This window comes from Mustela lutreola, chromosome X (genome assembly GCF_030435805.1).
Source record: "Mustela lutreola isolate mMusLut2 chromosome X, mMusLut2.pri, whole genome shotgun sequence".
In the NCBI taxonomy this organism is placed as follows: domain Eukaryota; kingdom Metazoa; phylum Chordata; class Mammalia; order Carnivora; family Mustelidae; genus Mustela; species Mustela lutreola.
The window spans coordinates 14,850,087-14,874,927 of record NC_081308.1 but is presented as its reverse complement, the minus strand read 5'-3'; the positions used below and the strand labels follow the sequence as shown (position 1 = coordinate 14,874,927).

Genomic DNA, 24,841 nt, shown 5'->3' with positions numbered 1-24,841 from the left:
GTTTGAAAGCTTTCACTGAGAGAAGGCGATCGTGATCTCCTTCCCCGGCAGCGTGGCGTGTGAGTGGCCTGACACGGAGGAACGCGACGGGAACATCTTCTGGCAAACAGCAGACACACAGTGACTGTGAGGCTAGAGCAAGGTTCCTCCCCATGAGATCAGTTCCTGAGGTCTCTTTTTCATTTTTCCCGTACAGTCTTTCAAGCCTCCCTTTTTAACACATGTTGCCATCGGCCTTCGCAGCCCCGGATTTGGATCCCTTTCCTCCATGTCTCCGCATCCTCAGCATTGAGCAGTAGGATTTCGAGAAGGGGAAGACAGGATTTGGGGCTTCTGGGGGACCTAATGAGTGTGGGGGAGCCACAGCTGGGGGAAGCTGGCCTTGATTCCGTAAGAGGTCTTTGAGCAGTCGCTCCTGTGATGCTCCACTGCCTCAAAGATGTTGAAGATTAAATTGTTGAGGAAGGCGGTGAGATACCTGAGATTTGGGTGTGAGATCTCAGAGACAGAATCTCCAGGAGAGGATGTAATCTGAGTGTACACCAGAGGATGCCCAGTGGCCGGTGTTCTTTAGATTCTGTCCGTGCCCCCTCATTTTCCCTCTTATGTTTTGTGTTTGAGCTGTGGTCCTTAAGCCAAATTCTCTTGTCTTTTTTTTTTTTTTCCTTCACATGGATAAGGGGCAGGATAGAGAGAATGTTCCTGAGAAACAACCTTCTTTGAGTTTAAAATTGGTCTCACAATCTGAGACTCCAATGAAGGAGACAGAAGTGCTAGTATGAGGAGGCAAGGCATGTCACAGCAGTGACCAGTATTTGAAGAAGAATTTCCTCAGAACATTCGAGAAGTTTTTCCCCCAAACACACTGCAATCATTAATCCCACAGAGTAGCTCTTAACTTCAGGGAGCAGCATCAGGACTAGTCTCAGCAAGAATGGTGAAATGGCTTCCTTTGGGATACTGGGTTGTATCTAATGTGGTCATCTAGAAAGGAGGTTAGTTTGAAGGCCATTTTGACAAAGGGCTACTTTATTTAATGAACAGTTTTCTGAATGGACTAGTGTGTTAACATTTTTTTTCTCCATAACGGCATTTTAGGGACTATTCAGTTTTGTCTGTGCCTCAGTTTCAACTGATGCGGTTGGAGTCTGAAGGACAGGAAAAAGGAAACACTGGGTGGACATAAAAACATAATCTTGAATGAGCAGAATTCTTGTCAGTAGATTCTTTTTTTCTTTATTCTAGGTACAGCATCAAAATGTTGGGGCAGACAAAAATTGAATACATTCTTCCAGAATATATTCTTTTAAATATGTCTGTATATTCTTCACTGAGAAGAAATATTACACTCCTTGGTGTTTCTACTCTTTACCTATTAGTCTCAAACTAGCTACAGGAATCTGGAACAGAGACAAATCGTACATTCTTTTTTTTGTTGTTTTTTTTTTTTAAAGATTTTATTTATTTATTTGACATAGAGAGATCACAAGTAGGCAGAGAGACAGGCAGAGAGAGAGAGAGAGGAGGAAGCAGGCTCCCCGCTGAGCAGAGAGCCCGATGTGGGACTCGATCCCAGGACCCTGAGATCATGACCTGAGCCGAAGGCAGCGGCTTAACCCACTGAGCCACCCAGGCACCCCAAATCGTACATTCTTTAAAATACTACAATAAAGATGATTGCCAGTCAAAAAAGATTTGTCATAGAAATAACGAAATTCAGTACATTGGCTCTTTTCAGAAAATTCATTCAGAATGGACCCTCTCCTTTGTTTCAAAGATGGGGTGCTCTTCCTTAGGGTCAAAAATTTGAGCCTTCCAGAAGAAACCCTCGATAGTTTCTACCTTGGTCTGCTGACATGGGGCTCTCTGGGAACTTCATAGACCTGAACCGCAATGGCAGGACAATGAGGCAGACCCTCTGGATGAGGTCAGAGAAGTCCTGTGTGGACCCTAGAGTCCACTTTTGGGCTTTCATGTCTACAAAGATCATGAATCCGCTTCAGAAAGAAGAACTTACCCCATCATGTTCCATACCTGATTCTTGACGAATATTTGAGAAATGACTTGGAGACAGGTTTCTGTCTATTGGATCACAGCCAGAGAAAGGGTTCATGGATATAGAAACCAAGAGATGGAAATTTTGCATCTTACGGACATAGGGATACTAAGATAGGAGACTGTTGTTTATATAGCTCAGCATAAGCTGACCATAAGGTCCAAATATGCATGGAAATTTTAAAAGCTAAAAGCTAAAAAGGAGTAGCTTTCCTTGTTGGTTTTATCCTTGAATTTCAAGCTTATAGAAAATGTAGTTGATACGATAATATTCATTAAAGCATAGACCAAAGCTTAAGAATGTAGGCTAGGTATTCATCAAAAGGGGCATATGCGTGCATAGAAGAATTTACTAAGAATGGGATAAATGGAAAATGTTTCTATACTGGATGGAAATGACAGGTGATGAGCAAAGGTTATCCGTCATTTCCCCCTATGGCTGCAAAATGTACTCTTGAAGAAGTACTCCGTGTGAACAAAAATAGTAATGAAGAAATAATTCCATTCCAGCTTTTCGATGCACAATATATGAATTCTAGTAAGAGTACATACTCCGAGTCCAAAAGAGATTCAATGGTGATAACTTAATGTTTAATGTTATTTACCCCTAGACTGTTACAAATTCTGCATGGAGGCACATCACATAGATTGCTGAATAATTTAAGAGTCAATAATAAGAAAAAAGTATGTGACATGATGTGGGTTTGGGTGCTATAGTTGAGTGACAGATTTATGATATGGAATTTCTAAAGTGAATTCAGTTAAGGGAACCCAGTTAGCAGGACTGATTTTCTTTCATTCATTCAACACTGAGTTACAACTACATGCTCAACACTGCTTCAGACATGGCAGGAGATTTCAAAGCCTTTTTTTTTTTTAATTAATTAATTTATTTGAGAGAGCATAAGCAGGCAGAGGGAGAGGGAGAAGCAGGCTCCCCTCCAAGCAGAGGGCCCCACATGGGGCTGATCCCAGGACCTTGGGATCACAACCTGAGCCAAAGGCAGATGCTTAACCAACTGAGCTACCCAGGCGCACCCCAAGACTTTTAAGATTTTTATTTATGGTTGGGTGCAGGAGGGGGAGGGAGAGACCATCCTAACCAGACTTCATGCTGAGCTCCGAGCCCTAGGGGGTGGTGGGGGGAGGGCCCTGGATCTTACCACCCCGAGATAACCACTGGAGTGAAAACCAAGCCTCACCCCTAAACCAAGCTACCCAGACACCCCTCAAAAGGCTGTTTGAATGAGTATCTTAGAATCCAGTTACAAAAGCATGCCTCATCTGAAAACAAAAATAACACATGGAAATATATTGTCAAATGACAGATGAAAATAGCTATGATTTATGAAATACTTTTCTATGAGCTAGGCATGGTGCTCAGTGCTTTACATTCATCCCCTTGATGTTAGCCGCCTTTGGAAGTAGGTGGTATTATCCCCATTTTACAGATGAGAACCTGAATTTCAAACTGCTGCAGTGGCAATGCTGAAGCTCACACTTGTCAATGGCAGAACCGGAATTTGAATTTAATTTGCACTGACTCCGAAACCTAAGTTCTTACAAAGAAATTAGATGGCAATTCAGAGAATAGGGAGGGCTTCTAGGAGGGGGGAATTGAGTTGACACTTAAAGGATAGGCTTCAGGGGTGCCTGGGCCGCTCAGGTGGTTAAGCGGCTGCCTTCAGCTCAGGTCACGATCACTGGATTCCTGGATGGAGCTCCCGCAAGGGGCTCCCTGCTTAGCGAGTCTGCTTCTCACTCTTCCTCTGCCTTTCCCCCTGGCTCATTCTGGCAAATAAATAAATAAATAAAATCTTTAAAAAAAAAAAAAAGGATAGGCTTCAGGTAGGCGACGAAGAGGAGTAGCCTACTTGGTCAAGCTTACAGTAAATGCATGGAGAGTAGAAAAGGGCTTCTGAAAATTACATTAGCCAAGCTGTCCAGTGGAACAGATTTTGTTGGAAAATGAACACTGGGTCAAAGATTGAACTGTAGGTAATCAGCCGCTGCGAAAATGCCAATTTCACGTTGTAGGCTTGTAGGAGGTGGACTACAGGCCTGACTTGCAGAACCGAGATCAGGGGCAGTGCCTACAGGAAGCGAAAGGGGGAAGGGGTTGTGCCCCCTTTCATTCCCTGAGAGGCCACACTACTCGGCTATCGCTCAGTGGTGGAGACTGCGGTGGAGACGCAGCCAGATAGATAATTATGATCCAGCCCAGGTGGCCGCGGTCGGCGGGCCTACTTCTCCGGCCTCCCGTTAGGTTGGCTGCCCATTCCCCCGGCCTCCTGGCAACTCGGGGAGGAGCCCTGGAACCCGTCTTTCATCTCCCTGATGCCGCGGGGGCGGGACTGGAAGGCGGGGTCGTCGATGCGGCTGTGAGCTCATCCCAGGACGGGGCGGGGCCACAAGCGACCGTATTAGGGGCGTTCTGCGCCTCCGGCGAAGCGTCCCCCTTACCTTGTTCCTCAAGCCCCGCTCCGCGGGTTCCGCTCCGCGGCAGGGCGGAGCCGGAGGCGGGCCCAGAGGTGGGGCCTGGGGCGGGCCCAGGGCGTCCAGGTGGTCACCGCGGAAGGGCCTGTTTCCCTAGCTTCCCCTGGGGTCGACGGCTGGCGGGGAGGTAAGGGGCTCAGGGAGGCAATTTGGTTCCCGCCCGGAACATAGTAGTCCGGTACTCCTGTGGGCCACCCCCTTTCCTTTCCGCCTTGAGCCGCGACTCGGAGGGTTGGGTTCCGCGGCGGGGGCGGGGGCGGGGCGGAAAGTGGGCTGCGGCCGGCGGGTGGGCTCCTCGCGGCGGCCGGCCCCGGGACTCCTCCAGACCGCTCGAAGACGTAAAAGGCCCGCCGGGGTCCTCGTTGTTTCACGTCCAGAACCTAGTTCCTCGCGTCTTCCGCGGGGCTGTCCGGGACCAGCGGGTGTGGAGAGTGCGGCCGGCCTGGTCCGGGGAGGGCCTGCCTTAGCGCCAGCCCTCATCACCGCCCCCGCGTTTTGCAGAGGAGTGAAACTCTGGTTGGCTTGCTTTCCAATCATACTTTGGCTCTTTCATTTTAAAAAGTCTCGAGCGCCCACAGCCGGGCACTGTCCCGAGAACTAACCCAGGCTGTAGTGTTTGGGAAGCAGGCCCGCTCGGCGGCCACAGTTTCGGGCGTCCCACCTCTGCACGGCCGGTCGGGCCCCGGCAGCACGCGGAGATGAGGAGCAGGAGCAATTCCGGGGTCCGCTTGGATGGCTACGCGCGGCTGGTCCAGCAAACCATCCTGTGCTACCAGGTAAGGAAGGACCACCCGAGCAGCCCTCTCGTGGCACTCGTTCCCCTACCCAACCCCCTCCCGGTCCTGAGACTTCGCATTTAGGAGGTTTTCTTTTTTAAATCCGGTGCTTGCCGGCCAGTGACTACCCCCACCCCCATTCCACCCCATTCTCTTTCAGGGGACCGAAGGGCTGTGCGACCGCTCTTAACACAATTCTCTGACCTTTGTTGGGGTTCTAAGAGCCCCCCCCCTCGCCCGGTGTCCTGGGTACAAAAATGCGTTTTTGCGTTGACTGTTTTTTTTTGGGGGGGGGGGCGTTGAGAGAGGAGGTGTGTATAGGATGGACAGAAGGACGGGGACGGTGAACTCAGGACTGCCAGGGCGGTAGACAGGAGTGAAGAACCTCCTGAGGTTTGCATCCTGCTCCTCCAGAGTGTGGGGCAACTGTTCTTGCCCCTCCCGTGAGTTACCTGTTAGAGACCCACGTGCGAGGGCCGTTAGGGATTACTCTAGTTGATACTTTACAGATGAGGAAACTACAGGCCAAAAAGGTTAGGACATGTAGCAGGGTCAGAACCGAATGCAGGTCTTCTGCCCCCAAGTTTAAGGAGGACCTGTGAGGCTGCCCATGTGGTCTGAGGTACAAATATGCCTGCTGTTCTATATTACTGGACTAAAGTTCTATGTGGGCCCATCATGTAAGACCACTGGACTATTTCTATTCCTAATGAAGACAGCGGCTCTGTCCCTTTCCCTCAATCAGCAGCAACTATTAATAGGACCTCCCTGTCCGAGAAAGAGTGGCATTCCATAGTTAGAGGCTCAGCCTACACGTTGAGAACCGTTGTCATTCCCAGGCCACTGACCATTTTCACTTCTTAGCCAATTTCTCAGTCTTCTTTCCTCACTCATGAAATATTTATTGTGTACCTATTCTATGCAAGACGCTCTGTCAGGAGCTGGGCTTACAAAGAGGAATAAATGCTTGTAGTGCAGTGAGATTTATGCGTAGGGTATAGTTCCAGAGTCTTTTGTCTGAGCTCTTTGGGGCCAGGTGTGGTTTGCAAGGCAGAAATGTTTGGATTTTAGAAAGGTGTAATACACATATGTATTCTGTAATAACTGCAGTGGGCAGCATCCCTTAATCAAACTTTTTTTTTTTTTTTTTTCCCACATCTGAATGTGAATATTCACACCGAGTAGGAAAAGTAAAGACTTACAATAGCCTCACGTCACTTCAGGTCACCCTTTTGTCACCAAGCTTGCTGCAAACTTACGAAAACACTTTAGATTTTCAGAACTTATTGGCTTTTTAAAATTGCACATGAAGGACTGTGGTCCTTACTTGGGGAGTTTAACCCAGTTTGGGGAACAGGGATGGAGTCCTGGAAGAGATGACATTAAGTTGAGAATTAAAGAATTAGGCGGGCAAATGGTGGTTAATTTTTGCCTTCCTGATTGGAGTATGTATTATAATCACATCTACAGACTGTTTTAATTGAAGTTGGAAGGTTTTTCCCTGCCTTACTGTGAGGGAAGTGTCTTTAAGGAGAGCTGATGAAGCTTGGTTTCTGTGTCACACCTGTGTTTGTGTACCCAGCTCTACCTTGAATGACCTATTAGCATTTGCTCAACCTCTCAAGTCATCTGTAAAATGGGGACAGTAACACCTACCTCCATGGAGGTATTGTGAAGAAAAAATTAGTGCCTAGTACGTTGCCTGGCATCCAGTAAGCAATCAGTAAACAGTGCTATTGGTGGTGTTATGACTTTAACATAGGCCACAGATACCTAGGCCACATGTCCTCACCTCACCACCGTGGGCCATGTTACTCCCTTTCCTGAAGGCCTTGATACAATTACTAATTGCTTTTCGGTCTATAAACGTAATTCTGTCTCTACATCGATGCAGTGAGATCCTTAAGCACAGAGGCCTCATCACTTTTGTTCCTTTTGTGCTAAGCAGTGTTCCTGGCACATGAAAGGTGCCGTGAAGTCCTTGTTGATAAAAATACTTCCAGCAGGCTCTGAGCCATCCTAATGACCCAGCCATTGATCCAGGCTTGCCTTCTCTCAGGAGCAAAAGCACAGTCTTATTAAAGCAAATTTGCAGTGTTGGACTTTCCTCTCCAACATTTTAATGATTAAAAAAGAAAAAAAAGGTGTTTCAGCCTTTAGTGGTATTTATTTTGGGGGTAGTCGGTGAGAAGCTCTGGTATTTGTCCTCTTTATGCTTGTGGCTAACCAGAGTCCTCCAGGTAGAATTCGCTGGGAAATCCCATGAGTCTGCTTTTGCAGGCGCGAGCTCCTAGCCTCCGCCCCCGCCCCTGCCCATCCCGCCCCAACTGCTAGTCTTCGCAGTTGTAGATCATTAATCTATTTAGCATCTCATCTTTCTGAGGTCACCTAACTACTCTAAAAACAAATAAGCCACTTAATGTATATTTTACCATAAAAAAAATGAACGAGCTGGACTAGCGGTTTCTAAAATTTATGCTCTGTCTCCCCATTTCCCGTAGATACATGCAGATGTTTATGAGGCATTTTTCAGTGTCAGCTGGTGCAAGCTCTGAACTGTTTCTGATTTGCTTTTTATTTTTTAAAGATTATTTATTTGAGAGAGATGGGGAGCATGAGCATGAGTGGGGAGAAGGGTAGAGAGAGAGGGACAGACTCCCCACTGCTGAGCAGTGAGCCAGCGGAGGGCACGGGGCTCCATCCCAGGACCCTGAGATCATGACCTGAACACAAGTCAGACGCTTAACTGACTGAGCCGCCCAGGTGCCCCTGATTTGCTTTTTAAATTGATTTCACTTGTTAGAAATCATTCAGTGTTAAATATGTCAAACTCCCAGTTATTCTTCAGTTTGAGGCAATAGGGTGTCAAACTAATTCCTTTTCCTGTATCTGTGCAAGGGAACAATTTTTTCATTAGTCATTTGTCAAATATATTTGCTACTAAATATTAATTAAATCTTAAAAGCAAAGAAGAAAAGAGCTATGTTTATGAAAGGGTCCTTTCGCAGGTATGGTTTTGTGTATACAGAGAATATAATTGTACATTCCAGGATTACCTTCAAGTAATTACTGAAAAAAAATTCCTAGATTTACTTTGGTCCAGATAATACTAATTACGTACATTTTTTGAATGTCCGTTCTGTTTGAAAGCTCATAACCAAAAGTGTTAGGTACAAAGTAGTTATAATATAGATCAGAAATGGTGATCAAGGCAGTAATTATAACTGCAGTTTATTTGGTATAAAAAGCAGATAATTAAGGGAGCAGAAAAGTTAGTAAATATTGCTTATTCAGTGCCAATGGAATTTAAAATGAAAAGAATGGGATAATTAAAAGATGGAGTAGGGAACAAATAGTATTAATAATAAAGACTAATTTGGGGCAAGTTTTAAAAAGATAAAATTAAGTACTGTGAAATAACACGGCAGAAGAATAGAATGGAAACCGGGTTAAAGCATTCTTAGGCCTTTATCACGTTAAGAAAGAGAGAGGTATTACATATTTAAATCAAGAATTTCTATGTAATGCTTGAATGTGAAGGGAATATATAACCTAAAAAAATTTTTTTGCAAGTATAACTTCTTTTTTTTTTTTTAACAGTATTATATTAGTTTCTGTGTATAATACAGTGCTCACATCACCTGGTGCTCACCATGACAGGTGCCCTCCCTAATCCCCATCAGCTACATCACCCTCCCCCTACCCAGGAATATATAATTTTTCAAACACTGGAGGAATAAAGAAAAATTGATCACGGCAAGAGAAGGAAGGAAAAGAGTGCTTAGGGAGAGAGGGAAGTTTAAAAAAAAAAGACAATACAAATAAGTACAATTATATTAGTGATCACAATAAATGTAAATGCTTAAATTAGCCAGGTAATAGAAATTATTTTTTTTAAGATTTTATTTATTTATTTGACAGATCACAAGTAGGCAGAGAGGCAGGGGAACAGGCTCCCCGCTGAGCAGAGAGCCTGATGCAATTCGGGGCTGGATCACAGAACCCTGGGATCATGACCTGAGCCGAAAGTACAGGCTTTAACCCACTGAGACACCCAGGTGCCCCGATAATAGAAATTATTAAAAAAAATTTAAAGATATATGTGGTTTTATTTGAGAGAGAGAAAGCTTGTACACAAGCCGGGCAGAGGGGGAGGAAGAAGCCAACTCTCCACTGAGCAGGGAGCCAGACCTGGGACTCCTTCCCAGGACCCTGGCATCATGGCCTGAGCAGAAGGCAGACGCTTAACCAATTGAGCCATCCAGGTGCCCCAAAATATATGTGGGTTCTAAGAAATAAAACAGTTAAGCAGTTGGTTCTTGGTTTCGGCTCAGGTCAGGATCTCTGGGTCAGGAGATTGAGCCCTGTGTTAAGACTCAACCTTTTTTTTTTTTTTTTAAGGCGAGAGATACAACCTTAAACGGGATACTCAAAGGTTGAAAGTAGTTTTGGGGTTTGTTTGTTTGTTTTTAAGATTTAAATAGTTTATTTATTTAGAGGAAGAAAGTGAGCAAGAGGGGTTTAGGAAGAGGGAGGGAATCCCAGGCAGACTCCCCACTGAGTGTGGACACTGTGGTGAGGCTTGATCTCACCACCTTGAGATCATTACCTAAACCAAAATCAAGAGTCGGACGCTTAACTGACTGAGCCACCCATGTGCCCTCAAAGGTTGATTATAGTTTAGTTAGACAAGATATATAGGCAGATGTTAAAGAAGAAATTGGTGTGATAATATTAATGTCAAACAGTAGATTTTGAAATTTTAAAAAATTTCATTATTAGGGATAAAAAACATTATTATTAAGTGATAAAAGGATAATTCACCAAGAAAATAAAGCAATTTTAAATCAGCAGAGTATAACAGCTTCAGAATGATTGAAGCAAAACTTGACCCAACTGTAGAAGTTAACAAATCCATAATCATATTAAGAACTTTTATACTCCCCTAAGACACTAATAGATCAAGCAGAGAAATAATTAGGACATAGAAAATTGGAGCATCATGAGGAACAAACTCAATCAAGTATACATCTGTAGAACTCTGCACCCCACTAATAGAAAATACGTATTTGTTTCAAACTTGCAAAGGTTTTTAAAAATTCATGACAAATTAGGGTATGAGAAAGTCTCAGAAGTATTTGAAGAATCAACTTCACGAACACCACAGTTTTTGCCAAAATGCAAGAAAGTTAGCAATAACAAGCAGCTGCTTAATCTCCAAGTATGTTTGGAATCTTACTAAGCCCACTTCTAAATATATCTCTATGGATCATGGATAGATCTGTCATGGGGTGTGTGTGTGTGTGTATCTCTAAGAAGAAATTATAATGGAAATTATGAAATACCTAGAACTGAGTGACAGCAGGAGCATTCCAAATACAAATGAGATACAGCTAATGTGGGATATGAAATTTATGTTTTGAAATAAATATCGGAAAAGAAGAAAGACTTTAAAGTTAAGGAACTCATTGAGAATAGGATAACAGTACAGCCAAGAAAACAGAAGAAAGGAAATAATACAGGAACAAAAGTTAGTGTAAGATAACACAATAAGGGGGCACCTGGGTGGCTCCATGGGTTAGAGCCTCTGCCTTCAGCTCAAGTCATGATCCCAGACCCTGGGATCGAGCCCCGCATCGGGCTCTCTGCTTGGCAGGGAGCCTGCTTCCCCCACACCCCATCTCTGCCTGCCTCTCTGCCTACTTGTGATCTCTGTCAAATAAATAAATAAAATCTTAAAAAACACACACAATAAGGATTGAGCAAACCAAAAGCTGTTTTTTAGTTTTTATTTTTTTTAAGATTTTATTTATTTATTAGAGAGCAAGAGAGCATGAGCAGGGGAGGGGCAGAGGGAGAAGCAGACTCCCTGCTGAGCTGGGAGCGAGATGTGGGGCTTGATCCTGGGACTCTGGGGTCATGACCAGAGCCAAAGGCAGACACCCAACCAACTGAGCCACCTTGGTGCCCCAAAATTTCTTTTTTAGAAAAGACTAATAAATACATAAACTCTGGCAGGACTGATGGGAGCCGGGAAGGAGGGACAAATAATATTAGGAGAAAAAGGAAAAATGCTATAAATACTTTTTGACAGCATATGTGGATATGTTAAATGGACAGTTTTCTAGAACCATGTTAACAATGTTAACAAAAAATGAAATCCTAATTCAATCTGTAACTCTTAAAGAAATGTGTTGAGTCAGGAAAATATCCTAGTCCAGGGTGGGTTTACAAGACAAGGAATGAGGAACATCCAGAAGCTTATTTATTTATTCATCTTTGAAGGTGAAGGAATTTGGCTTTTATTCTAAGTGGGAAGGGAAGCCTTGAGAGGGTTTTGAGCAAATGAGTGACCTCTGAATAACGCTGGAAAAGAATCACTCCATCACCTGCATAGAATATGGTCTGTATGGGGTCACGAGGCAAAGCAGGGTGGCCAGCGAGGAAGCTTCTGCAGCTGGAGCATGATCGCTCAGACAAGGGTGGTTGCAGTAGAGCCCACTGGGAGGGGTGGAATCCGGGGGAAATTTTGCAGAGACCGAATTGCGTGGATTGCGTCTAAGGTGTGTGGAAAAAAGAGAAGTCCAGGATGAGTCCAGGGTTTTGGCTTGAGCAGCTGGTGGGATGGAACTGACGTTTGCTGAGACGGGGAAGGTTGTGGAAGAGGAAATTTGGGGAGAACGATAAGGAGTTTTTACCAACTTTGAGGTGCCCATGAGGCATCCAGGTAGAAACAGTAAGTGGGCAATTGAATATTTGAATCTTGACATAAGGGAGAGATCTGAGCTGGAGAGAAAAATCCGGGAGTTATATTGGTATGTATCTATGTGGTGTTTAAAAGGTCATGAGGCTGCATGAGATCACAGGAGTGAGTGTAGACAGAGTAAAAATGACATTCAAAGAGGAGCTTTACACAAATGGAAAGATCCCAAAGGTCCAGAGCAGCTGCTAAGGAAGACTGAGCAGATGCAGAGTGAGAACCACTGGGGCAAAGTCCTAGAGCGAGCGAGAGGGCTGAAGTGTAGCACGCACGCACGCAGTGGGCAACCTTAAAGAGGAGCACAGAGAACTCCTCCGTCAAAACAAGAAGGGAGGGCACCTGGGTGGCTCAGTGGGTTAAAGCCTCTGCCTTCGGCTCAGGTCATGATCCCAGGGTCCTGGGATCGAGGCCCGCATCGGGCTCTCTGCTCAGCTGGGAGCCTGCTTCCTCCTCTCTCTCTGCCTGCTTCTCTGCCTACCTGTGATCTCTGTCTGTTAAATAAATAAATAAAAATCTTTAAAAAAAAAAATAAAAACAAACAAACAAACAAAAAAAAACAAGAAGGGAGGTGGGGTACATGGGCACCATATTCTCTTGATTATTTCCACTTTTTCAGTGAAACATAGGCACAGTCATCAGCTGAGAGTACAGATAGGAGTCATTGAAGGTTTGAAGAGTGAGAAGCTAGTATAAAATAGTCCTCCCTTCTGAAGGAAACCAAAGATTTTTAATATGATTATTGGACAGCACTGTGGGCCATTCATTTCCAGTGAGTTCCATCAGCATGGTTGTGTTTTTCTCCAGCCCCAGCGAGCTGCACCCCTAGAGTAGGCAGAGTCGGATTTAACCTGAGCTGGGGCTTTGCCCAGTGACTGCAGTGGGGTGAGAGGGAGACCAGGATTAACAGATAACCCGGATCTTCAGCTGTTTCAGATAAAAGATAAAGAGGGATAACTCTTAACTCCTTTAATATGGCCAAGATACCATAGGCAAACAAGATATAATGAGAAATAATATTTGTGGAGGAAATTCATGTATGAATATTGATGTGAAATACAAAGTAAAATACTAATAAAATGAATCCAGCAAGGTATTAAAAAATGCATCATAATCGAGTGGAGTTTACCCAGGAATACAAGGAAATTTACTATAAGAAAATCTAATGCAATTTACCTCATTAATAAATTAAAGGAAAATATAGTGTGATCACCTCAATAGGTATAGAAAAGCATTTGATAAGATTCAGCATCTAGAATGATTTTTTAAAAACACCTCTTGGCAAACTAGGCATTCTAGGAAGTTGTATTATCTTGATAAAGCATAATATTTAAAAAAATCTACAAACGGGTACCTGGGTGGTACATTTGGTTAAGCGTCCAGCTCTTGGTTTCAGCTCTAGTCATGATCTCAGAGTTGGGAGATTGAGTCCCTTGTCGCTTCCGTGCTCAGCTCGGGGTCTACTTGGGACTCTCTCTCCCTCCCTTTGTCCCTACCTATCTCCCTCTCCCATATAAATCAATAAATCTTTTTTTTTTTTAATATCTACAAACATAACTAATGTATTGGCAAAAGATCAGAAACCATATCTTTAAAGTCAGGGACCTCAAGGGTCACCACTCTCACTCCTATTCTGCATTGTAATTATGACCCACATAACAGACCTTTAAAAAAAAAAATGAGCGGGATAGAGATGATGTTTGCAGATATAAATACCATAGAGAACCTGAAAGTACTGAAACTAGGTTCTCAATTTTTGGAGGAAGTTTTGGGGTGATTAATAAATAACAAATACAGAGGCTTAATCCTAAGAGTCTTTGGAGAACCAGCTACTTATAGTTGATTGGATTTAAGTTTCAATTTGACTTGAGAGCTTGTTTCTATTTGATTAGATAGCAGGTGACATCACTCTTTAGCTTCTGGGTTTGTAAATACTCTCTTTTCATTACTTCTCTTAATAGCAAAGAAAAGTGCCAGGATAACAAAAAAATATTTTCAGTCCAGGTGTCCCACTTTATTATTTCCCTTTAATCAAGTTGACTCCCTTTCTCATTTATAGTAACTTTATATATTATATTTCTATGATTGTATTCTACAATATAAACTAGCAGATCATAGAAGAGGAAATTAATAAACATGTGAAATGATGGCTTAACCTCACTATAGTAACCTGGGAAAGTAAAGCAGATCAAAACAGTAAATTCAGACTGACAACTGGGGAGCAGTTTCAAAGCAGAATTCTAAGTATTGACAAGGTTGTGGAAAAGGAGCAAATCTCATAAACTATTCATGGGAAGAGGTATTAGGATAGGCTAACTGCTCTAAGTCCAAAATCTCATTGAATAAACACAAAAGTTTATTTCTGACTCCTATAACAGCCGGGTGTGTGTCCAGGTCAATAAGGGTGTCATCTAGAGATCTGGGCTACCAGTGGCTCTGCCATCTTCAACATGCAGCTCTGAAGGAAGGTCACCCTGGATGTAGACATCTAGCTGGGGGATTAGGAAAGAGTATAGAAAATTGTTTATGGGAGAGTTTTATGGCCAAGGCATGGAAATTGGGTACTTCACTTTCATTCACATTCTTTTGGCTAGAACTCAAACACATGGTCATCTAACTGCAAGGGAGGTTGGGAAATGTAATATAGCTGAAGGCCTAAGAAGAAAAGGAAATTCAGTTAGTGATTAGCTAATGGTCTATGCCATAGAATGTAAGTTATAGACTGTTAACTGGTACAGTCACCTTGGAAAACAATTGGGAGATATTGGTGAAATTGAAGCTGTGTGTACCATATGACCTAGGAGGTCCCTATGTAGTTCTCTATGCTAATGATGTGCTCTGGAGACATGTACATTACCCAAGGAGACAAGTACAAGGACATTTGTTGAACCATTGTTCATAAAAGAGAAAAATTCAAAACAATCTAAATGTTCATCACTTTGGAAATGAACAAACAGAGATTTAGCCACACGATGGAATACTATATAGCAGTTAAAATGAGTGACCTAGACTTACATGCATCAAATTGGATAGCACTCAGAGATTAAGTTGAGTGAAAAAAGCAAGTTATAGAAGACTAAGTACAGTCTGCTAAGTGTGTAGAACTTTAAAAACACCCCAGATAATATTCTTCCTTGCTTAGGGACATATACTTGTAAGAATTTCTAATACGTGGACAGGAAAAATACACTCCAGCTTTTGAAGTAGTGTAGCAGTTCTCAGGAGTGTGGTCCCCAGATCCCTTAGGATCCCGAAGCCCTTTCAGGGCTAAGGGATGGTTGCCTGCTCTGTGCGTTGATTGGAGAAAGCAACCACTGAATGGATAACATTTTTCCCTTCCTGATACAATTCAGTGCCCCGCCTTTTGCCACCACCTACTTCAACTCTTTTGGTTGCCAGGACAACCTTTTCAGGACAGCTTTTAAAAATTTGAGTGCCAGATAGAAACATTAGAGTAATTGAATGAAAAAGTCCTTGAATCTTCTACTTACAGATGGAGGACTGTAATCATACAAGGGAGAGATTTAGAATTCAGGTTTGGCAGGGATCCAAAAGATCATCTGGTTGGATCACCTCGCTTCCTTTTACAGCTGAAGACTTCAGCCAAGAGAGTTAAGGGGACCTTTTTCAAGGCCATCCTTCTGGTGCGCTGACAGCCCTGTGATAAGCACGGTGTCTTGTTGGAAACAGGCCAGAGGAATGGAGAGAAATACTTAAGATACATCAGATTGCTGTGAAACACTAAATAAAGTTGTAGTCTCCTGATTTTTGTCTGTTCAGTGAAATTTTAAATAGGCCCTTTCTTTAAATACTGTGATGCAGACGTGCTATTTATTTCACTCTGTTAGTAAAAGTCACAGAGTGAAGTAAAGATCACGTCTGCCTCACAGTAGGTGGGGAGAACACAATTTATGTTTATAACATACATGTGGAGTAGTGGTTCCTAATCAAATGAGTTACAGACCCATCTGAGAATTTGATGAAAGCCGAGTGTTTTATTGTCTCCTGAGAAAAATGCTCTCCCAGAAATTCCAGGAGTCTCCTGGATCTCCTCCCCACCCTCACCAAAGCCCATCGGTGGCCTCCTAGTAGATCCTCTAGTGAGAGTCCGGATTCAGAGTGACATGTGTGGTCCTTTGGCGTTCTGAACCCAACAGAGTAAAAGTCAGTCTTAGAGCTGAAAATAAACAGTGAGGCCCACAGCTCTCCTGTTTGGGGGAGACATTACTAGCATGGCAGCCAGTTATCCTTTGACACCTCAGACTTGAGGTGTTGGCCAGGAGGATCCTAGCAACCCCACAACGAGTTTGTGTTCTGTCGGTTTTCACCACACCAGGCTAAGGACTAACATCGCAGTATTCCCCCACCTCACACCTGGGATTGGCAAGTGAGGCAAAGAAATAAAATGTCTTCAAACAGTGGTCAAGTGGTTTGTATCGTTGATGGTACCTAAGGGGCCCACATGGTTTCTGTTAAGTTTCAGAAGTTTTAAGGTGAGTGCTGGGATCTGGGATGAAACTGGAAACCCCTGCATTGAAGCAGATGCCCGCAGTACTTGGCTCCTGACCCACTTTGTTTCCCTGCAAGCCATCCTTCAGTCCTATGACATGGTGCAAAGGCCCAGGCCCAGGGCACCTTGTCATTTGTGCATAGTTTGTAAATGCAGAGGGGGGAAATCAGATAAGCAGGAGTTTAGCAAAAGACATCATTCGAAAATTGCACACCTGTGGTCTCCTTAGGTTAAAAGCATATGGCCGTTGCATGTTAGAGCTTAAGTTTAGCACTTCTCTGAATGCCCAAGGTTTACATAACAAACTATACAAAACTTATCTTTTAACCTAATGGAAAAAGAAAGTGTGACACAGCCCATTGTCTCAACTGCAGATATAATCATTTGATTTTATTTTTTTAACTTTTTAAAAGTACTTTATTTTTTTATTAACATATAATGTATAATTAGCCCCAGGGGTACAGGTCTGTGAATTGCCAGGTTTACACACTTCACAGTAATTTTTTTAACATTTAAAACAAAATTTTATTTTAACTAGGTTCCACGCCTGATGTGGGACTTGAACTCATGACCAGGAGATTGAGTCACATGCTCTGCTGACTGAGCCAGCCAGGCACCCCAGGTGTAACCATTTTAAAACAAAGTTTATTGGAATTTCCACTGTACAAAAACCTCTCAAGTCCAAGGCATTGCCCTTCCCTATCCCCTTTAATATTTTAAGTGGTAGTTGCCAGAATAAAATTTCAGCACAAAAAATGAATTTAACCGGTTTTTGGAGTTTTTATAACAGAATTTTCCACTTTCTGTTTTTTGCTTTACCAACATGGGGGTGGGGGTGGGGTGATGGCGAGTAATCTTCTATTTTCAGCGTTTGTCCTAGTCTCTTCTAGGTATTTCATTTGAATGATTGAGTTGTACTCTCCTCTCTTGGAGCTGAGCAATGCAGTGACGTGTATTTAGCCATTCTTAATCTAAAGGAAAAAGGACTGAGGGTATGGGTCAGCTGGAAGCCTCTGACCTCTGTCTCCTGAAGTACAGGAGTATAGGGGAAGCCTCACAGAGGAGCAAACAGGTGGAGAGGCATCTACCATGAGGACACTATGGACACCCAGGCCAGAAGTGTGAGAGCAGAGTCTGTGCAGGAAACTTGAATTCAGGTTTTGGGGCAGGGGCTAAGGAGGGTGTGTGTGTGAGGTGGTGAGGCTGGTTGTGAGATGAAGAACCCGCACCTGCTGAGCCTTGTAGGGCAATCTAAGAGACCCAGATTCTGTTTTATAGGATTGGAGCATTCTGAGCAGGGCAGTGAAGTCTTGAGATTCTAGTTGTTTCTGTGACCTTCCTTTTGGAGGATGGATTGGAAGGAACCAGTATTTTTTTTTGAAGATCTTATTTATTTATTTGACAGAGAGAGAGCATGGGTGGGGGGAAGCAGAAGGAGAGGGAGAAGCAGACTCCCTACTGATCAGAGAGCCCCATGCGGAGCCCGTTCCTAGGACCCTAAATCTCATAACCATAACACTGAGCAAAAGCCAGACATGAAAGAATATAGTTGTGATGTGATTTATATTAAGAAATATATATATATTTGGGGCACCTGGGTGGCTAGGTCAGTTAAGCATCCGCCTTCAGCTCAGGTCATGATCCCAGGGTCCTGGGATCAAGCCCGGCATCCGGCTTCTCCCACTCCCACTCCCCCTGCTTGTGTTCCCTCTCTCACTGTCTCTCTCTGTCAAATAAATAAAATTTTTGTGGGCAGGGGAAGCTAACAGTAATGAACAAGGTGCTGGCCTAAGGTTATAGACATACAGTTCAGTGAAACAAAAGGGAACAGAATTGGGGATTCCGAAATAAACCACTACATTTATGGTCAGGTGATTCTCTATAAGGGTGTCAAGTCAGTTACATGGAGAAGGAATACTCTTCAGTAAACAGTACTGGGGCAATTAGATATCCACATGCAAAGCAATTAAGGGACCTCTTCCTTGTACCATATTCAAAAATTAATTCAAAATGGATCATAAACCTAAATGTAAGAGCTAAAACTATAAAACCCTTAGAAGAAAACGCAGGAATAGTCTTCCTGACTTTGCTTCCTAAGGGAAAGCAAAGACTCCTTAGTACAATAACAAGAGCACAAGTGACAAAAGGAAAAAAATAGATAAATTGGACTTTATTAAAAAATGACTTTTGGGGGCGCCTGGGTGGCTCAGTGGGTTAAGCCTCTGCCTTCGGCTCCGGTCATGATCTCCAGGTCCTGGGATCGAGCCCCGCCTCGGGCTTTCTGCTCGGCGGGGAGCCTGCTTCCTCCTCTCTCTCTCTCTGCCTACCTCTCTGCCTACTTGTTATCTCTGTCTGTCAAATAAATAAAATCTTTAAAGAAAAAAAATGACTTTTGAGCCGCAAACCATACCATTAAAGTGAAAAGACAACCTTACAGAATGGAAGAAAATGGTAAACCACGTGTATGTTAAGAGACTTGATTCAAGAATACATAAAGAGCTCTTAAATTTCAATATTAAAAGATGAATAACAATTTAGAAATTGGCAAAGTGTCTGATAGACATTTCTCCAAAAGTGATATACGAATGACCAATAAGCACATGTAAAGATGCTCTTATCACAAACTGTGGTAAGGAAATGCAAATCAGGACCACAATTGAAATACCATTTCACACTACTAGGATTGATGCAATGAGAAAGACATATAAATTTTTTATTATTATTAACCAATAATATATTTGTTTCAGGGGTACAGCTCTATGGTTCATCAGTCTCTCTTTTTTTTATTTTAAAGATTTTATTTATTTATTTAATAGACAGAGATTACAAGTAGTCAGAGAGGCAGGCAGAGAGAGAGGAGGAAGCAGGCTCCCTGCCGAGCAGAGAGCCCGATGTGGGGCTCGATCCCAGGACCCTGAGATCATGACCTGAGCCGAAGGTAGAGGCTTTAACCCACTGAGCCACCCCGGCACCCCTGATTCATCAGTCTTAAACAATACACAGCGCCCACCACAACACATATCCTCCCCAATGTCCATCCCCCAGCAGCCCCATCCCTCCCACCCTCCTCTCCCCTCCAGCAACACTCAGTTTGTTTCCTGAGATTAAGAGTCTGTTATGTTTTGTCTCCCGGTGTGGTCTTGTCTTGTTTCATTTAACGGATAAATTTTGACAAGATATAGAGATATTGGAACCCTCGTACATTGCCAGTGGAAATTTAAAATGGTGTAGCCTCTTTGGAAAACAGTTCTGCAGTTCCTCAAAATGTTACACTTAGAGTTGCCATATAGTCCAGAAATTCCACTCCTAGCTATATATCCAAGAGAACCGAAAACACATGTCCACACAAAAACTTATAAGTGAATATTCATAGCAGCATTATTTATAATATCCCCAAAGTGGAAACAACAAAAATGTTCATCAGCTAATGAGTGAGAACACAAAATGTACTGTGTTTATGCAATGGAGTATTATTTGCAATAAGAAGAGATGTAGTACTACTACATCTACAACACTGACAGATCTTGAACACATTATGCTAATTGAAAGACCCTGAGCATATAAAATATCACATATGGTATGAGTCCATTTATACAAAATGTCCAGAACAGGCAAAACTATAGGACTGAAAGTAGATTAAGGGTTGCCTAGGCCTGGGGGATTGAGGGTTGGAGACAGATGGAAAATGACTTTTAACAGGTAGGTAGGGGCTTTCTTTTGGGAGTGATGAAAATATCCTAAAATTAACCCTGGTGTTTCTGTTAGTATGTGACTATAGCAAAAACCATTGAATTGTATCCTTTAAATGGATAAAGTGTATGTTGTATGAATTATATCTCAGTAAAACTTTTAAAAAAAGAATGTGCTAGAAATCACAATACATTTCCTTTTATTATATATTTAGTGTATAGTTCTGTGAATTTTAAAACATGTAGGGTCATGTAACCATAACCATAATCAAGATGCAAAGCAGTCCCTTAAAGCCCCCAAAATCTGCCTTCTGCTACCCCTTTGTCACACCCTCTCCCCATCCCTAAGCCCTGGAAACTGCTGATCAGTTCTCCATCACTGTAGTTTTGTCTTTTGGAGAATGCCATATGAGTGGAATCATGTGATATGTAACCTCTAAGAGTGGCTTCTCTTATTTAGCATAAGGCCTGTGAGATTCACCCAAGTTGCTGTCTCTGTCAATAGTTTGTTCTTTTTCATTGCCAAATAGTGTTCATTATAAGGACATGTCGCTGTGTTTACCCATTTGCCTATTGAAGGACATTTGAGTTTGCAGTTTTGGGAAGGTAAGAATTGAGCTGCCTTACACATGCATGTAGAGTTTTTTTTTTATTTCTCTAGAGTAAATATTCAGGGACAGAATTGCTGGGTTGTATGATAGTGTTAAAGTTTATTAGAAATTGTCAAAGTGTTTTCTAGAGTGGCAGCACTGTTTTTGCATTCCCACCAGCAATGTATGGGGATTCTAGTGATTCTACATCTCTGTCAATACTTGGTATTGGCAGTATTTTTTTTTTAATTTTAGCCATCTTAATAGGTATGTAGTGGTATCTCATAGAGGTCTTAAATTTGCATTTATATAATAGCTAATGATGTTGAGCTTTTGATGTGCTTGTCAATCATATATCCTCTTTGGTGAAGTGTCCAAGTCTTTTTGTTTGTTTTTTACCAATTTTTAAATTAGGTTGTTTTCTTACTGTTGCGTTTTGAGAGTTCTCCATATATTCTGGATTTCTCTTGCTGAGTATGCAACTCACAAGTAGTTTCTCCTAGTCTGTAGCTTGTCTTTTTATCTTTTAACAGTGTCCTGCACGGAGCAAAGGTTTGTACTTTTGCTGAAATCCAATTTTTAATTTTTCTTCTATGGATCGTATTTTTAGTATCATAGCTAATTCTGCCTGACTGTAGGTCATGAAGGTTTTTCTTCTATGTTTACTTACCAAAGTTTTATGAGTTTCCATTTAACGTTTAGATCTGCGATTCCTTTTAACTTAACTTTTGTATAAGGTGTGAGATTTGGATTGAGATTTATATTTTTGCGTATGGATGTCCAATCGTTCTAACACCATTTCTTAAATTTTTTCCATTATGTAGCTTTTATTTTGCTCATTACTTTTGGTATTTGCCTTGTTTTATAACCATGTCAACAACTATTTTGACATCTAAGTTTTACTGTTTTTGTTTACTCACCTAATGTTTTAAAAGATATATCTTTTTTTTTTTTTAAGATTTTATTTATTTGACAGAGAGAGATCACAAGTAGGCAGAGAGGCAGGCAGAGAGAGAGAGAGGAGGAAGCAGGCTCCCCGCTGAGCAGAGAGTCCGACGTGGGACTCGATCCCAGGACCCTGAGATCATGACCTGAGCCGAAGGCAGCGGCTTAACCCACTGAGCCACCCAGGCGCCCCAAGATATATCTTTTTTATTATTTTTGTTCTTTCCTCCAGTGGCTGTAATATTTGAGTATTTATTGATATTTTGTGTATAGTATAATGGTTCAACAATGATGTACATTATGAAATGCTCATCACAAGAAGTGTAGTTACCATCTGATGCCATATGAGGTTTTTATAGTATTGCTGACTATATTTCCTCTGCTGTACTTTTCATCCCTGTAACTTATTTTGTAACTGGAAGTTTGTACCTCTTAATCCCTGCCACCTGTTTCATCCTCCCATGCCCGTGCCCCTCTGGCAACCACCATTTTGTTTTCTGTATTTATGAATCTATTTTCTACTTTTTTTTTTTTTTTTTTTATTCCACACATAAGTGAAATCATGGTATTTGTCTTTCTGTCTCTGACTTCACTTAGCACAATACCCTCTAGGTCCATCCATATTGTCACAAATGGCACAATATCATTTTTTTTTATGGATGAATAGTATTCCATTGTATATATATACATATACCATGTCTTCTTTACCCATTCACTTATCAGTGAATGAATGAATCTCCTGGATTGCTTCCATGTCTTGGCTGTTGTAGATAATGTTGCAGTAAACATGAGAGTGCAGATACCTTTTTTAATAAGTGTATTCATTTTCTTTGGATAAATACCTAGTAGTGGAATTACTGGATCGTAGGGTATTTCCATTTTTAATATTTTGAGAACCCTCAATACTGTTTTCCACAGTGGCTGCACCAATTTGCATTCCCACCAACAGTGCACAGATGTTCCCTTTTCTCCACACTTGTTATTTCTTGTCTTTTTCATTTTAGCCATTCTAACAGGTGTAAGGTAATCTCACTGTGGTTTTGATTTGCATTTCCCTGGTGATTAGTGGTGTTGAGCATTTTTCATGTGTCTATTGGTCTGTTTCTCTGGATAGAAAAATGTCTATTTAGATCTTCTTCCCATTTTTAAATCAGATTATTTGGTTTTTGTTATTGAGTTATATAAGTTCTTTATATATTTTGGATATAAACCCCTTATTGGATATATTATTTGCAAATATTTTCACCCATTCAGTAGATTGTCTTTTTATTTTGTTGGTGATTTCCTTCACTGTGCAAAAGCTTTTTATTTTGGTATAGTCCCAATGGTTTATTTTTGCTTTGTTTCCCTTGCCTGAGGAGATCTATCCATAAATATGATGCTAAGGTCGGTGTCCACGTGATTCTGTAATCACAGAATGTTTTATTTTAGGAGTTTTATGGTTTCAGGTCTTATGTGTAAGTCTTTCATCTGTTTCAAGCTGGTTGTCATGTGTGGTGTAAGAAAGTGGCCCACCTTCATTCTTTTGCATGTAGCTGTCCAGATTTCCCAGCACCATTTATTGAATAGACTGTCTTTTCCGCATTGGATATTCTTGCCTCCTTTGTTGTAGATTAACTGACTATATAATCATGGGTTTATTTCTGGATTCTGTATTCTGTTATATTGTGCCTATTTTTGTGCCAATACCTGATTGTTTTCGTTACTATAGCTTTGTAGTATATCTTAACTGGGGTTGTGATACCTCCGGCTTTGTTTTTCTTCCTCAAGATTGCTTTGGCTCTTTGGGGTCTTTTGTGGTTCTATAGAAATTTTAGGATTTTTTGTTCTAGCTTTGTGAAAAATGCTATTGGTATTATTCTTTTTTTTAAAAGATTTTTTCTTTATTTATCTGACAGAGATCACAAGTAGGCAGAGAGGCAGGCAGAGAGAGAGGAGGAAGCAGGCTACCTGCAGAGCAGAAAGCCCGATGTGGGGCTCGATCCCAGGACCCTGGGATCATGACCTGAGCCGAAGGCAGAGGCTTAACCCACTGAGCCACCCAGGTGCCCCGCTATTGGTATTTTTTTTCAAAGATTTATTTATTTGAGGGTGAGAGGGAGGGCAAGCAAGCACAAGTGGGAAAAGGGTAGAGGGAGAGAATCTTCAAGCAGACTCCCTGCTGACCGGGAATGCCAACATGGGGCTCAATCTCATGACTTATGACATTGTGACCTAGGCCCAAAACCAAGAGTAGGATGCTTAATTGACTGAGCCACCCTGGTACGCCAGATGCTATTGGTGTTTTGGTAGAGATTGCATTGAATCTGTAGATTGCTTTGGTTAGTATGGGCATTTTAACAATTAATTTAATTTAATTAACTTAATAATTCTTCCAATCCATGAGTATCGTGCATCTTTCCATTTGTGTGATTCAGTTCTGGAAAGTTGTGTGCTTCTAGGAATTATTCATTTCTTCTTGGTTATCCAATTTTTTGGCATATAACTTTTCATAATATTCTCTTATAACCCTTTATATTTTTGTGTTCCAACACCATTTATAAAAAAGACTGTTCTTCAGGGCACCTGGCTCGCTCAGTCAGTATAGCATGCGAGTCTTGATCTCAGGGTTGTAGGTTTGAGCCCCATGTTGGGTGTATAGATTATGTAAAAATTAAATCATCATCAAAAATAAAAAAGGCTGTCTTTTCCCTGTTTGTCTTTAGACTTTTATCAAAAACCAGTTGGTGGTATTTGTGTGGATCTATTTCTGGACTCTCTATTCTAGCCACTGTGTATGTATCCCTTAGCTTCTTTTTTTTTTTTTAAGTTTATTTATTTATTTGACAGAGATTCCAAGTAGGTGGAGAGACAGGCAGAGAGGAGGAGAAAGCAGGCTCCCTGCTGAGCAGAGAGCCCGATGCGGTGCTCCATCCCAGGACCCTGAGATCATGACCTGAGCCGAAGGCAGAGGCTTTAACCCACTGAGCCACCCACGTGCCCCTGTATCCCTTAGCTTCTTATTAGGTACAAACACATTTAGG

The 24,841-nt window shown here is 42.0% G+C and overlaps 1 protein-coding gene across 6 annotated transcripts in view; it reads left to right on the top strand.

The window, feature by feature from the left end:
* The first annotated feature begins 4,495 nt into the window (after positions 1–4,495).
* Positions 4,496–24,841, top strand: part of PHKA2 (phosphorylase kinase regulatory subunit alpha 2) — a 76,602-nt gene continuing 56,256 nt past the window's right edge. The window contains exons 1-2 of one of the 6 annotated variants that reach the window (XM_059156867.1): positions 4,496–4,678; positions 5,114–5,327. In XM_059156867.1, the coding sequence (XP_059012850.1) occupies positions 5,250–5,327 (78 nt within the window). In that variant the 5' untranslated portion in view covers positions 4,496–4,678; positions 5,114–5,249. Of the gene's footprint in view, positions 4,679–4,741; positions 5,328–24,841 lie in introns of those variants that run through there. The other 5 variants (XM_059156872.1, XR_009349834.1, XM_059156868.1 and 2 more) reach the window with 5 other exon arrangements.